We start from the raw sequence: 13,337 nt of genomic DNA on the forward strand, positions 1-13,337 counted from the left end.
GAAATACAGATCAATGGAACAGGATAGAAAGCCCAGAGATAAACCCATGCACATATGGTCACCTTATTTTTGATAAAGGAGGCAAGAATATACAATGGAGAAAAGACAGCCTGTTCAGTAAGTGGTGCTGGGAAAACTGGACAGCTACATGTCAAAGAATGAAATTAGAACACTCCCTAACACCATATACAAAAACTCAAAATGGATTAAAGACCTAAATGTAAGGCCAGACACTATCAAACTCTTAGAGGAAAACATAGGCAGACACTCTATGACATAAACCACAGCAAGATCCTTTTTGACCCATCTCCTAGAGGAATGGAAATAAAAACAAAAAGAAACAAATGGGACCTAATGAAACAAGGTTTTGCACCATAGAAAGCAAAGGAAACCATAAACAAGATGAAAAGACAACACTCAGAATGGGAGAAAATATTTGCAAACGAAGCAACTGACAAAGGATTAATCTCCAAAATATACAAGCAGCTTATGCAGCTCAATATCAAGAAAACAAACAACCCAATCCAAAACTGGGCAGAAGACCTAAATAGACATTTCTCCCAAGAAGATATACAGATTGCCAACAAACACATGAAAGGATGCTCAACATCACTAATTGTTAGAGAAATGCAAATCAATACTACAATGAGGTATCACCTCACACCAGTTAGAATGGCCATCAAAAAATGTGCAAACAGGGCTTCCCTGGTGGCGCAGTGGTTGAGAGTCCACCTGCTGATGCAGGGGACACGGGTTCGTGCCCTAGCCTGAGAAGACCTAACATGCTGCGGAGCGGCTGGGCCCGTGAGCCATGGCTGCTGAGCCTGCGCGTCCGGAGCCTGTGCTCTGCAACGGGAGGGGCCACAACAGTGAGAGGCTCACGTACCGCAAAAAAAAAAAAAAAAAGTGCAAACAGTAAATGCTGGAGAGGGTGTGGAGAAAAGGGGACCCTCTTGCACTATTGGTGGGAATGTAAATTGATACTGTCACTATGGAGAACAGTATGGTGGTTCCTTAAGAAACTAAAAATAGAACTACCATATGACCCAGCAATCCCACTACTGGGCATATGCCCTGAGAAAACTATAATTCCAAAAGAGTCATGTACCACAATGTTCACTGCAGCACTATTTACAATAGCCAGGACATGGAAGCAACCTAAGTGTCCATCGACAGATGAATGGATAAAGAAGATGTGGCACATATATACAATGGAATAGTGTGCAGCCATAAAAAGAAACCAAATTGAGTTATTTGTAGTGAGGTGGATGGACCTAGAGTCTGTTATACAGAGTGAAGTAAGTCAGAAAGAGAAAAATAAATACCATATGCTAACATATATATATGGAATCTAAAAAAAAATGGTTCTGATGAACCTAGGAGCAGGACAGGAATAAAGACCTACATAGATGTAGAGAATGGACTTGAGGACACGGGGAGGGCGAAAGGTAAGCTGGGACGAAGTGAGAGAGTAGCATTGACATATATACACTACCAAATGTAAAATAGCTAGTGGGAAGCAGCCGCATAGCACAGGGAGATGAGCTCGGTGCTTTGTGACCACCTAGAGGGGTGGGATAGGGAGGGTGGGAGGAAGATGCACGAGGGAGGAGATATGGGGATATATGTATACGTATAGCTGATTCACTTTGTTATACAGCAGAAACTAACACAACATTGTGAAGCAATTATACTCCAATAAAGATGTTAAAAAAATAAAAGATGAATATCATGTGGTTTAAAGTGATAAAGCGGAAACATTTTTTTTGTGTGTGTGGTACGCAGGCCTCTCACTGTTGTGGCCTCTCCCGTTGCGGAGCACAGGCTCCGGACGCGCAGGCTCAGTGGCCATGGCTCATGGGCCCAGCCGGTCCGCGGCATGTGGGATCCTCCCGGACCGGGGCACGAACCCGTGTCCCCTGCATCGGCAGGCGGACTCTCAACCACTGCGCCACCAGGGAAGCCCGGAAACATTTTTTTTAACTGAAGTACAGTTGATTTACAGTGTTGTGCCCATCTCTGCTGTACAGCAAAGTGACTCAGTTACAGACCTTCTTTTTTATATTCTTTTCCATTATGGTTTATCTCAGTATATTGAATGTAATTCCCCGTGCTATACAGTAGGACCTTGTTGTAGCAGAAACAGCTTCTTTAGCAAGAATAAATAAATGTCTAAGTGCACATTTTGTTTGATATTATGGCCAGCTAAGGGTTCTAAGAGAATCAGCTTATGGGGAGACAGAGGCAGGTGGGATAACAGGGAAGAGTGAGAGACTAAGTCTGTCTGTGGGGACCAGCTTAGAGGAAGAGGGAGAAAGAGATGGGGATCAAGGTGTGGAAGTGTTATTCGGTTCACTTTACAGATATCCCACAGGTACAAATGTCAGATTGTCTTTCTCGAGTAGAAGCCAGCTTGTTTGAGGGCAGGATGATATGGTGGGTAAGAGTATGGGTTCTGGTGCCAGATTGCTGGGGACGGTTAGTGACCTTAATGTCAGTGATGTAATCTACCCCCTTCATGTGGTTGTTGGAGGATTGCATGTAGGATTTTTAGAACTGTGCCTGGCACATTGCTGATTCTCACTAATTATTAGCTGCTCCTGTTGTCGATGGTGATGATGATCCAACAGGGAAACGTTTCTTTGTTCCCAGAACTTTCCTATGCAAGGTATGGGGTATCAGAGCAGCTGGCACCGAATTTGGAGTTGGTAGCAACTTAATAGCTGTATGATCATTAGCTGTGTGATCCTTGGCACCTCCCGGCAGCAACTTCATCATGTGTGAAATGAGTATAATATTTATCTTTCTGGTCTACTGAGAAAAATTCCATGAGAAAATATTTGTGCAAGTGATATAAATTTTATATAAAGTACTTTATATAAAGTACGGCATGTCTATGTATTCTCCTTTTCCTTTACACTTTCACAAGTCATTTAATTCTTCAAGCCATATCTGTCTTTAAAAAAAAATCCCCTTGTATTTCTAAGTTCCAAATTTCACTGTCCATATGGGTGTCTATAAGGTATAGATCTGTAACGCTAGGAAAGCACCTCTGTAGCAGGAAAGACAGGCACACGACAGGCACACACATCACCATTTATTTCATAGGTTAGGAAGTGCCTCCGACTGCGAGTTCTTTCAGTGTGCTGAAAAGTCCCCTTAGAATGTCTAGAAAAATTTCTTCCTTCCTCTTTATCTACATCTTTCAATATCTCACTTTTTAAAAAAATTTTATTGAAGTATAGTTGATTTACAATGTTGTGTTAATTTCTGCTGTACAGCAAAGTGACTCAGTTATACATATGTATTCTTTTTCATGTTTACAGTTTATCACAGGATCAGTATCTCACTTCTTTTCAAGACGACTTCAGTTGTCACTTCATGATGGAAGCCTACTGTAACATCTAGTCTGAATTATTATGATTCCCTGCTCTGGGCTCCTGTTATCCTTTGCACATATATATTACAGGACTTTTCACATTATATCATACTTTTTCCATTTTAACTCTGTCTTCTTTTCTAGCCAACAAACACCATCATCTTGGTTTTCCTGTGTGACTGACAAAGAGCATCCTAGGTGCCTGTTATATTTGATAGGCTCCTTTTTTAATTGATGAATCAGTCACATTTAATATAAACTCACTCCTTGATTTTATAGCAGAGACAATCCAAAGAGCCCAAATGAGTTGCCTAATGTTATAAAGCAGATCACAGGCAGATCAAGACTAGAACACAGGTGTCTAGGTTCTAGGCTTTGTGTTCTTTCTGGGTGGTTGATGAATGATCTATGCCTGGAATGTCAACATGATAAAGGGTTTAACACTCTCATTATGGGTAAACACAAAGACATTATTTCTATCTGAATCTTTTTTTTTTTTTTTTTTTTTTTGCCGTACGAGGGCCTCTCACTGTTGCGGCCTCCCCCGTGGCGGAGCACAAGCTCCGGACACGCAGGCTCAGCGGCCATGGCTCACGGGCCCAGCCACTCCGCGGCATGTGGGATCTTCCCGGACCGGGGCACGAACCCGTGTCCCCTGCATCGGCAGGCGGACTCTTAACCACTGTGCCACCAGGGAAGCCCCTTCTATCTGAATCTTAATGCAATGTAAGAAAAATTTCAAAGGATTATTTACAATGGAAATGAATATGAAAATTTCCTATTCACTAGCAGTGTCTTCTTAAGGTATAAATACATTATTTTTCTCTGTTGATGCCTCTGTAAACCTTCTTTTATGGTAGTTGGTAAGTTTAATTATTTTTTGTTATAGGTGATCTCTACTGTATGGGTCACTATTTCTGTATAGTAAATTAAGCTGTAATGTGAAATTCTCACATGTCTATTAATTTTGTTCTTGCTGTCTCCAGGTTTCATTGCTTCAGACATGACATCAAGACACTCCAGTACACAGTTGTGGTTAATCACACATTATCATGAAATGGGATCGCTGTATGACTACCTTCAGCTTACTACTCTGGATACAGTGAGCTGCCTGCGAATAGTGCTGTCCATAGCTAGTGGTCTCGCACATTTACACATAGAGATCTTTGGGACCCAAGGGAAACCAGCCATTGCTCACCGAGATTTAAAAAGCAAAAACATCCTGGTTAAGAAGAATGGACAGTGTTGCATAGCAGATTTGGGTAAATTTTTTAAAAATATTTTTAAATTACTGTTTTAACTTTTGTTGTCTTCTCTTGTTTAGCCAGGTTGCATCTTTTTCCCTCCAAACACTTTGTTATGAACAATTTCAAGCGTGCAAATTGAAAGGGCTTCACGGTGAACACCTGTATATTTACCACCTAGATTCTCCCATGAACATTTTACTGTTATCACATATCCAGCCTCCATTTATCAGTACAGCTTAATCTTTGATACATTTCAAAGTAAATTGCAGACAAAAGAGCCCTTCCCTCCAGTGGCTTCAGCATACACACCAATATATCATTCACTGGAGTCCTTTACTTTTTTTCTCCTTTCAGGTAAAATTTATATTTCACATGAAATGCACAGATCTTAAGTACACACTCTCAGATTTTTGACAGATGCTGTAAAATCCAGATCGCTGTCAAGATACAGACCTTCCCATTACTCTAGAAAGTCACCTCGTGCTGGTTCAGTCCGTTTCTGCCCCAGCCCACCCTGAGAGGCAACCAGTACTGTTGCATTCTGATTTCACAAGCCTTACACAAAGTAGGTACACAATGAAATAACCTATGGAATGAATTTGTCTTAAAAATGCTTTATAAAGTTGTTCTGTAACCAAGGCAAAATTATCAATCAAAGAAAGAGGGAAAAAAAAAAAATCCCCAAACTAATTTACCATTTGCCCTGCTGGCATATCTCATTCTTACGGTGTTAGGGTGATGCTTAATGTAGCTTTAATTGCATTATAAATAAGATTATTTTCATTTATAGTGGCATTCTCTATAAAGCCTATCATCCTAGACCCCTAGAATATTGGCTGAATAATTATGCTAACGAGAACTGAATTGTAATTTTGGTTATTCACTTCAGTGGACTACAGAGGATACTCACTCTCCTTGAATAAAAAATGGTTGCTCTTATTTTCATATCATTATAGTTATTGTTACATTGATAAACGTTTAGGCAGTGTTAGCTCTAATTACATAGATGATAAAATTGTTTTTAAACACAAGGGATTTGACATATCAGGAAAGTTTCTTTCAAATAAATTTTTTTCAAATAAAATTTTTCTTTATCCCTTTAAAGTCCTTGTGTTCATGTTGAGAAATTATTTTACGGTGTTTTCCAAGTATAAGGAGGCGTGACCCTAACGTTTTTGTTGTGGTGTAGAAGACTTTTATGGCTGTGCCATGGCTTATGGAGCTAAGGTGATTTGAGTTTCCCAATTATTGACCCAGTATTTTTTTAATTAATAAATTTATGTTTGGCTGCATTGGGTCTTCGTTGCTGCACGCGGGCTTTCTCTAGTTGTGGCGAGCGGGGGCTACTCTTCGTTGCGGTGCGCGGGCTTCTCATTGTGGTGGCTTCTCTTGTTGCAGAGCACGGGCTCTAGGCGTGCGGGCTCAGTAGTTGTGGCTCGCAGGCTCTAGAGCGCAGGCTCAGTAGTTGTGGCGCATGGGCTTAGTTGCTCCACGGCATGTGGGATCTTCCCAGACCAGGGCTCGAGCCCATGTCCCCTGCATTGGCAGGCAGATTCTTAACCACTGTGCCACCAGAGAAGTCCCTGATCCAGTATTTTTGTACAGGTTTTTTCATCTATCTTTTTACCTGCCCTAAGTGCTGACCTGCTTACACTCAGGGCAAGGGTGAGGGGCTTAGCAAGGGGGACTTCAGTGTTTGACACCGTGCCTTGAACGTCTCTATTGTTTGAAACTTTTATAATAGTGTGTTTATGTATTATTCATGTTACTAAAAGTCAATTATGCCCACCTCACACAATTCTTGTAAGATTCAGAAATTTTATAAATGCTTGGTAAATAGTCATTCAAATGGTAGCTGCTGTTATAGTCCTGAGGCCAAGGGAAGATAGACAAATTAAGGCAGCTGTTGGTTTTGGTTTATGGGACTTGGGGGGAATTAGCAAATCCAACTAACTAATTATTTAATTACATTTATTCTGACCTATAGCTTTCCAGCTGGATTCACGGTTTCATACAGAAATCTGTGTTAAGGGGTCATTATTCAGGGAAGTAGATTGGTAGTACAGGAAACAGCTCCTGTAAGACTGCAATTTATATTAATTTTTTACTTTATACCTAGAAATTAAGGATCACTTGTTAGAAATTATGTTCTATTATTAATACTGTAAAACTTCCAGTATTTTAGCAAAAATACCAGTATTGTATTTTCCTAACTTTTGATCACAGAAAAATTCAAGCATTAAGAAAGATTGAAAAAGTAGTATGATGGTCATTCATATCCACAACACCGAGATTCAACAGTTATTAAAATGTTGCCAAATTTGCTTTATTTGTATGTGGCTGAGTGTATATGTTTGCAAATTCATTTGAAAATAAGTTGCAGGGCTCCCCTGGTGGCACAGTGGTTGAGAGTCCGCCTGCCGATGCAGGGGACACGGCTTCGTGCCCTGGTCCAGGAAGCTCCCACATACCCCGGAGCGGCTGGGCCCGTGAGCCATGGCCGCTGAGCCTGCGCGTCCGGAGCCTGTGCTCCGCAACGGGAGAGGCCACAGCAGTGAGAGGCCCGCGTACCGCAAAAAAAAAAGAAAAAGTTGCAAAGTCACAACTCTTTACTACTAAATACTTCAAAGTGCGTCCCCTAAATATACTTCTCTTGCATAATCACAGTTTATCACACCTAAAAGTTATTGATTATGCTTTAATATTATTTAATAGCCATTTTTAAATTTTCCCAGTTTTTTCAAACAAGAATTGAGGCACGTTGCATTTGGTTGGTTTGTCTCTTTAGTTAGTGTAATAATTATGGATTACTGGGAAACAAATTACCTCTAAAACTTGGCAGCTTGAAATAACACAAATTTATTATCTCATACAGTCGGTCAGCAGTCTTGGAACAACTCAGGTCTGTGGTTCTGGCTCAGGATCTGACAGGGGTAACAGTCATACCATCAGTCAGGGCTGCAGGCATCTGAAGGCTTGGTCGGGCCTGGAGGAACTTCTAGGATGGCTCACTCACGTGGCTGTTGATGGGAAGCCTCAGTTCCTTGTCATGTGGTCCTGTCCACTGGGCTGCTTGAGTGTCTTCATAACACTATGAATGAGCCCAGAGAGAGCAAACAGGAAGCCATATGCCTTCTATGCCCTAACCTTGAAGATACACACACTCTCCTGCCATATTGTTTGGTAGTCCAGCCCACGCTCAAGGCACGAGGGACTGAATTTCCCCTCGTGAAGGGAGAAGTTTCAAAACACTTGTGGATGTATTTTTAAACCACCACAGCTAGTATTTCTATTCTCTATTTAAACTTCACCTTTTTTGTATTCTGTTAACTTTACTCTGTGGTTCTGGAAATGGTGGAGGGGCATTATGGTTTGCGAAATGTTCGTAATGGCCATAGAATCTTAGGGTTGATTATAAAAATGAGAAGGGGAACCAGTCCGATTTAGTCAAACGCAGTTGCCAGTATCTTTGGTATTGAGGCTGAGATAACATACGTGCTATCTCCCTTGCTTTATATGGAGTCATCATCTCACCCATGCAAAGCCACGGAGTGGGAGGAGAATCATTCTCTATAGATGACTTGAGGGATCCCCGCTGGGTTACAAAGGTGTACATGGTCTGCTTGCTCCAGTTTGGCAATTTTCATTATTTTGAGTGTTACAGGAATCACTTTCAGTTGGTCTGCACATGCATCAAAAAGCAATTCCATTCTCAAATAAACCATGCACGTATCTGTCTATTACCCTTGGTCTGTGAGGAATGCTGGGTCTCTAATTGGCTGAGGAATTCGGAAATGAGTCATGGTTTAAGATAGTGCGTCAAAATCATTTAACGTGATAGTTGTGCTTTGAATTGAGGGCCAGCTTAATGTTCTCTGTACATGTGGCTGCAGAGAAAGCCCTGTGGGTTTGGTCCACGTTACTGTTCAGATGAGCGGCCCTTTTTTAGGGATGGAGCAGGGCCCGGGGCAGTCGGCCCTTTATGTAATGATAAATTACCTCAAAGTCCCTGCCTCACATGGTTTGAAGTTTGTGTTTGCAGTCTAGTGGGAGCTGTGCTGGAGCCTGAGAGCTTAATTTGCTCCTTGTTATTTAAGCCACTTGGAGGCTCCCATTTAACAAGTGAGTCTGTTTTCCTGTGGATTTCGAACACTGGCCTCATATTGGTTTGGTGTATTAGTTTATTATTTACCCCAAACTTTTTGTCTCTGAGGGTCATCTATTAACCTAAGAGCCTCAGAATGTTTCTGGCATCAGCCCTATTTCCTGCTCTCAACGGAAGTCATCACAAGGGTACTCCAGAGATGACTCTGGGTGTAATGCGGCAGTCACCATGGATGCCACAAGAGGGCGCTGTTCGTTGGGTTTGGTTTAAAATCCTTCAGCAGCCGTCTGTGAGAAAGGAAGGGAGCGGATTGACAATGTTGTCTTCTTTCTTTCAGGCCTGGCAGTCATGCATTCCCAGAGCACCAATCAGCTCGACGTGGGGAACAACCCCCGTGTGGGCACCAAACGCTACATGGCCCCCGAAGTTCTAGATGAAACCATCCAGGTGGATTGTTTCGATTCTTATAAGAGAGTCGATATTTGGGCCTTTGGACTTGTCTTGTGGGAAGTGGCCAGGCGGATGGTGAGCAATGGTAGGTATCTGATCTCAGATAATATTGCCCTTGTCCGAGTCCTCTTGATTCTGCTACCTTTAAAAGGCAAAGGGAATATTTAAGTACACATTGTTCCGTGAATCATGCTTGTGAAGCTGTTGGCATTTATATTTGCTTTATGGCTGGTAGGTGGAAGGCACGTAATGGCAGTCTGTTTTAACTGCAGGAGGGGAAACCGTGGTGGAAAAAGTATTTCTGCAAGAGACTACTTATTCCTTGGTTTGTTTTTTTTTATCAGTCCATATTTTATTTTTCCTTCCTCCGTCCTTATTCTGCCTTTTTTTCCCCACCCTTCCTCCTTCTTTGCTCTTTTCCCAAGTGAGTTTTATCGTGAGAGCCTCAAGGAAATCTAAGGGTGAATTCTGCTATTATAGATATTTTTACTTCTTAAGTTTGGATTACTGAGAAAAGATTCAGGTTGCACACTCAGAATTCACTCGTTTGTAAGAAGCAGGCTGTACCTGCAAAGTAAGTGAAGTTTACATTCAGGAAGCCCTGAATAGGAGGCTCGTGCTGGTCCTCTTATAAATAAGCTTTATGAAATGGTGTTGCCTTAGCAGCTAGGGAAGCATATGTCTATCGATAATTTTTTACCCATATTCCCTACAGTGAACTTTCACCTCCATCTTTCAAATCAGCCACAAATACATTGTTGAACTTTAAGTTCACTGTATTCTGAAAGCACTACATATCCTCATTCAGATAGCACATGCCCCATCTACCCACAAAGTGGTTATTGTAGCAGAATCTCTCGAATCGACTAAATCGACCTCTTCATACCTTCACAACTGGAAGTCCTATTTCACAAAGAATGTGTCTGAAATTGTTCCAGGAAAACAACAGAAAATGCTATATATTTAAATTAATATTCATTTTCAGGAGATATTTTACCCTCCTGGGACCCACTGGAATCCTAGATTTGAAGTATTAAAGAAATAATGCATGAAGTCACTGACATATGTGCTCCATCCCACCTTCCACTCATAGTTTCTTGTAAGGATTGAAATTTTGGGGGTAACTTACAATTTTCAAGAATAATAGCCAGAGAGTAGGAGGTTCTGGTTCTGTGAGCTAAGTGAAATTGGGGTAATGTAACAGTTTTAGTGTGCAATAATTTAAATTGGCAAAGCCTTTGTGGTAGTTTTTTTCCCTCCCTAACAGCAGCAGAGTGTTTGCTTTTAACACTCTTAAGGGTATCAAAGACAATGTTTTAAATTAAACATAAACATACATGCATTGTAACCAGACAGTTCTTTTAAAGTTTTTGTTTTTGTTTTTTTTTTTGGATGGAGTCATGAACATTTTCTTGGTAACTGTTTCTCAATTGTTGAGAGCTACTGACTTGCATTTTGTGCCATTCAAGTGCCTTGAGAATTGTTTGCAACAGAGTGATTGTTTTGCTGATTTATCAAGTTCTGAACTTTGCCTGAAATTGCACAGAGACTTCATTTCCCCATCCCTAATAATTCTTGAGTGCCTTAGAGTTGAAAATCAAATTCTAATTAGTTTATTTTAAACACTTTAGAGAAGGATTAGTGTCATTATAAACGGTGTGGTGGGGAACTTGCCCCAGACGAAGAGGAAGTTAATATTCCAAGGCCAGGATAGTCCAGTCCAGCTATGGGTGCTGGAGCCATGCCAGGCAAGCCTGCGTGATGAAAGGCAAACTTGGCAGAAACTTGGGCTTTGGGCTTTGTAAGAACTCATGTTGCAAATTTGTTCCCTGTGTCACAGGCTTAAACCCAAATGGCTTTCAAAGATCAGCTGTGATTAATAGGAGTCAGTTGGAGAATAGAGCCGTCAGTTTAAAATATAGCTCAACAAATAGTTTTCTTGATCTATCCTGTGTTTAACATTATTTTTGGAAAAAATATCGTGAAGCGTAGAGGAAGAGAGACTATTTTGGTTGCTTTCTGATTTACTGACCTCCCCCTTACATCATGGTTTAGATTGCTCCTAAAATTTTGTGGGTTGAGCTTCTGTTCTGTGGTGTGGTTTGTTTTAGGGGGAGGTGTAAGGGTATGTCATGTCTCATTTTAAATCAGCTACTGTCCCTTGGCAATGACTAATTTGATATTTCCCCTTCTCTTTCTCTAGTCCTCCTTCTTCCATGAATATTCACATGCACACACACACACACACACAGAAATCAGTTTATCCAAACTCAGACTTGAAAGTGTTCAGTGCTGCTTGCATACCTGTTAATATTTTCGTTATTACTATGCCCCCAAACAGAAAAATGAGAAGAAAAATAAAATTTGCCTTTACCTTCCAGTATTCATGTTTCTTTCCCCTTTATGCAACCATGTACATATTTTTTTACTCAGTTGTAATCACAGTGTAAATATAATTCTGTATCTTTTTCATCTGTGTTTTTTAAATGTTGGTTAGTCTGTTTTTATTTTAGATGGTCTCATGATATTTCATTAATTTAACCATTTCTGTGTTGTCAGACATCCTCTTTCCTCCATGTAGACATCTTTGTTCATACAACTTTTTCATTTGGGGAATTATTCTTAATCTGAAGAAAAGTAGACCTATTTGGTCAAAGAATTTGGATGTTTCTGTGGCTTCACACATAACTGCCAAATTGCCTTCCATAACAGTTGTTCTAATTTACAATATCCCGCTCACCCCAGGGTGTGATGTACCTATTTCACTTTCTTACTAGCTTTAAGAACTGACATTAAAGGATATATATATTTGAAATTATTGCATACTAAATGTACCTCATTTAAATATTAGGGAGGTCATTATAATTATGCATCTTTGAGTTTCTGAGTCCATTATAAAAATTGATGACCAGATAGTTCTCTTGGAGTAATACAGTCCTCAAGTGAACCATGAGTAAAAAATATGTCGCATTTTGTATTTTCATGGGAATTTTACATTTCTTTGCTAATAATAATAAACTTCCTGTACAGGAAATGAGAGTTAAGTCCATTTTCACATCTGAAAATTTCTCAGTAGTGTCTTTTGGAATTTACTGTTTGTGTTTAGTTTGACACTGAATTTGGAATTGGTTGGAAGGAAAGTCATTTTCTCACCATTTCCAGGTGAATTTTCTATATGAATCTAAGGCAGGGGTTTGCTTGAATCACTAGTTCTTAAGCCAGAGAGTGTGCAGCAGAATCACCTAGAAACACAGAGTACTGAACCGTCCCCAAGAGTTTCTGATTTAGTAGGTCTAGGTTTGGACCCTTTCTAGCAGGGCCCCAGGTGATGCTGTGCTGCTAGGTCAGTGACCATAGTCTTGGGATCTCAGGTTAAAATGGAATATATCGGTCTCACCCAGGCCAGGAAATAAAGACTGTCCCTGGGATGCTGACACAGCCCATCTGAGCAGGATTTCCTGATTTGTGTTCTTATGCTTCAGGTGAAGCTTCCTCTCTCTTCCAAGCTGAAAAGGGGTCCCTTTCTCCTTTGAGTCTTGTAGCTAGGCCTTGGCCTTTCTTTCAAGATTTTTGCTACTTCTCTGGCAAAAATACTTTTATAGTTCTCCAGACACACTGGTTTCTGGTTACCTGGGTTCAGTGTGGTGTGAAGACAGAAAATGACACGTGGATTCCACAGATAAATGGGTGCATCATGGCTCTTCACGTGTGCCATTTAGCTTTGGTCTGATCAGAAACTTCTAGTAGCCCCATCCAAGCATCCTGCAGCAGTTCCCTCTTAAGATTAGAAGTCCTCTCTCTGGAACCTCAGCCTTCGGTGTCACACCTTGTTTGGATCCCTGTATGCAGAAACGCCAGAGTTGTTTTGCTTTAATACTGTGGTCCCATCTGCTCATGGATTTAAAAGCTAACTAAAATGACTTTCCCTGATCCTCCTGTAGCACATCTCTGACTGTGGCATCATGCAGGCAGCATGAGCCTCTGCTATACCCTTCACGTGTCTCCTCTTCGCTGCCCACAGGAGGGCTATGTGGACATACTTTTGTTTCACTGTGACTGGCTTTGGTTATTCCATTTTGTGATAGAATCCAGTGTTGAAATGTGTCAAAAAGCACTTGTATCTCGTTGGAAAAACCCTGCTGGCTGACCTGCATCT

The 13,337-nt window shown here is 40.9% G+C and overlaps 1 protein-coding gene across 4 annotated transcripts in view; it reads left to right on the forward strand.

Moving 5' to 3' along the window:
* The window catches only part of ACVR1 (activin A receptor type 1), a 126,463-nt gene that overhangs the window by 105,296 nt on the left and 7,830 nt on the right, over nucleotides 1–13,337 (forward strand). For all 4 annotated transcript variants that reach the window (XM_022569771.2, XM_022569770.2, XM_089916806.1 and 1 more), the window contains 2 exons: nucleotides 4,366–4,641; nucleotides 9,069–9,266. In XM_022569771.2, the coding sequence (XP_022425479.1) occupies nucleotides 4,366–4,641; nucleotides 9,069–9,266 (474 nt within the window). The remainder of the gene's footprint in view (nucleotides 1–4,365; nucleotides 4,642–9,068; nucleotides 9,267–13,337) is intronic.

This window comes from Delphinapterus leucas, chromosome 8, assembly GCF_059928025.1.
Source record: "Delphinapterus leucas isolate spDelLeu-1000000601 "Yukka" chromosome 8, BTC_Dleu_Yukka2, whole genome shotgun sequence".
Taxonomy (NCBI): domain Eukaryota; kingdom Metazoa; phylum Chordata; class Mammalia; order Artiodactyla; family Monodontidae; genus Delphinapterus; species Delphinapterus leucas.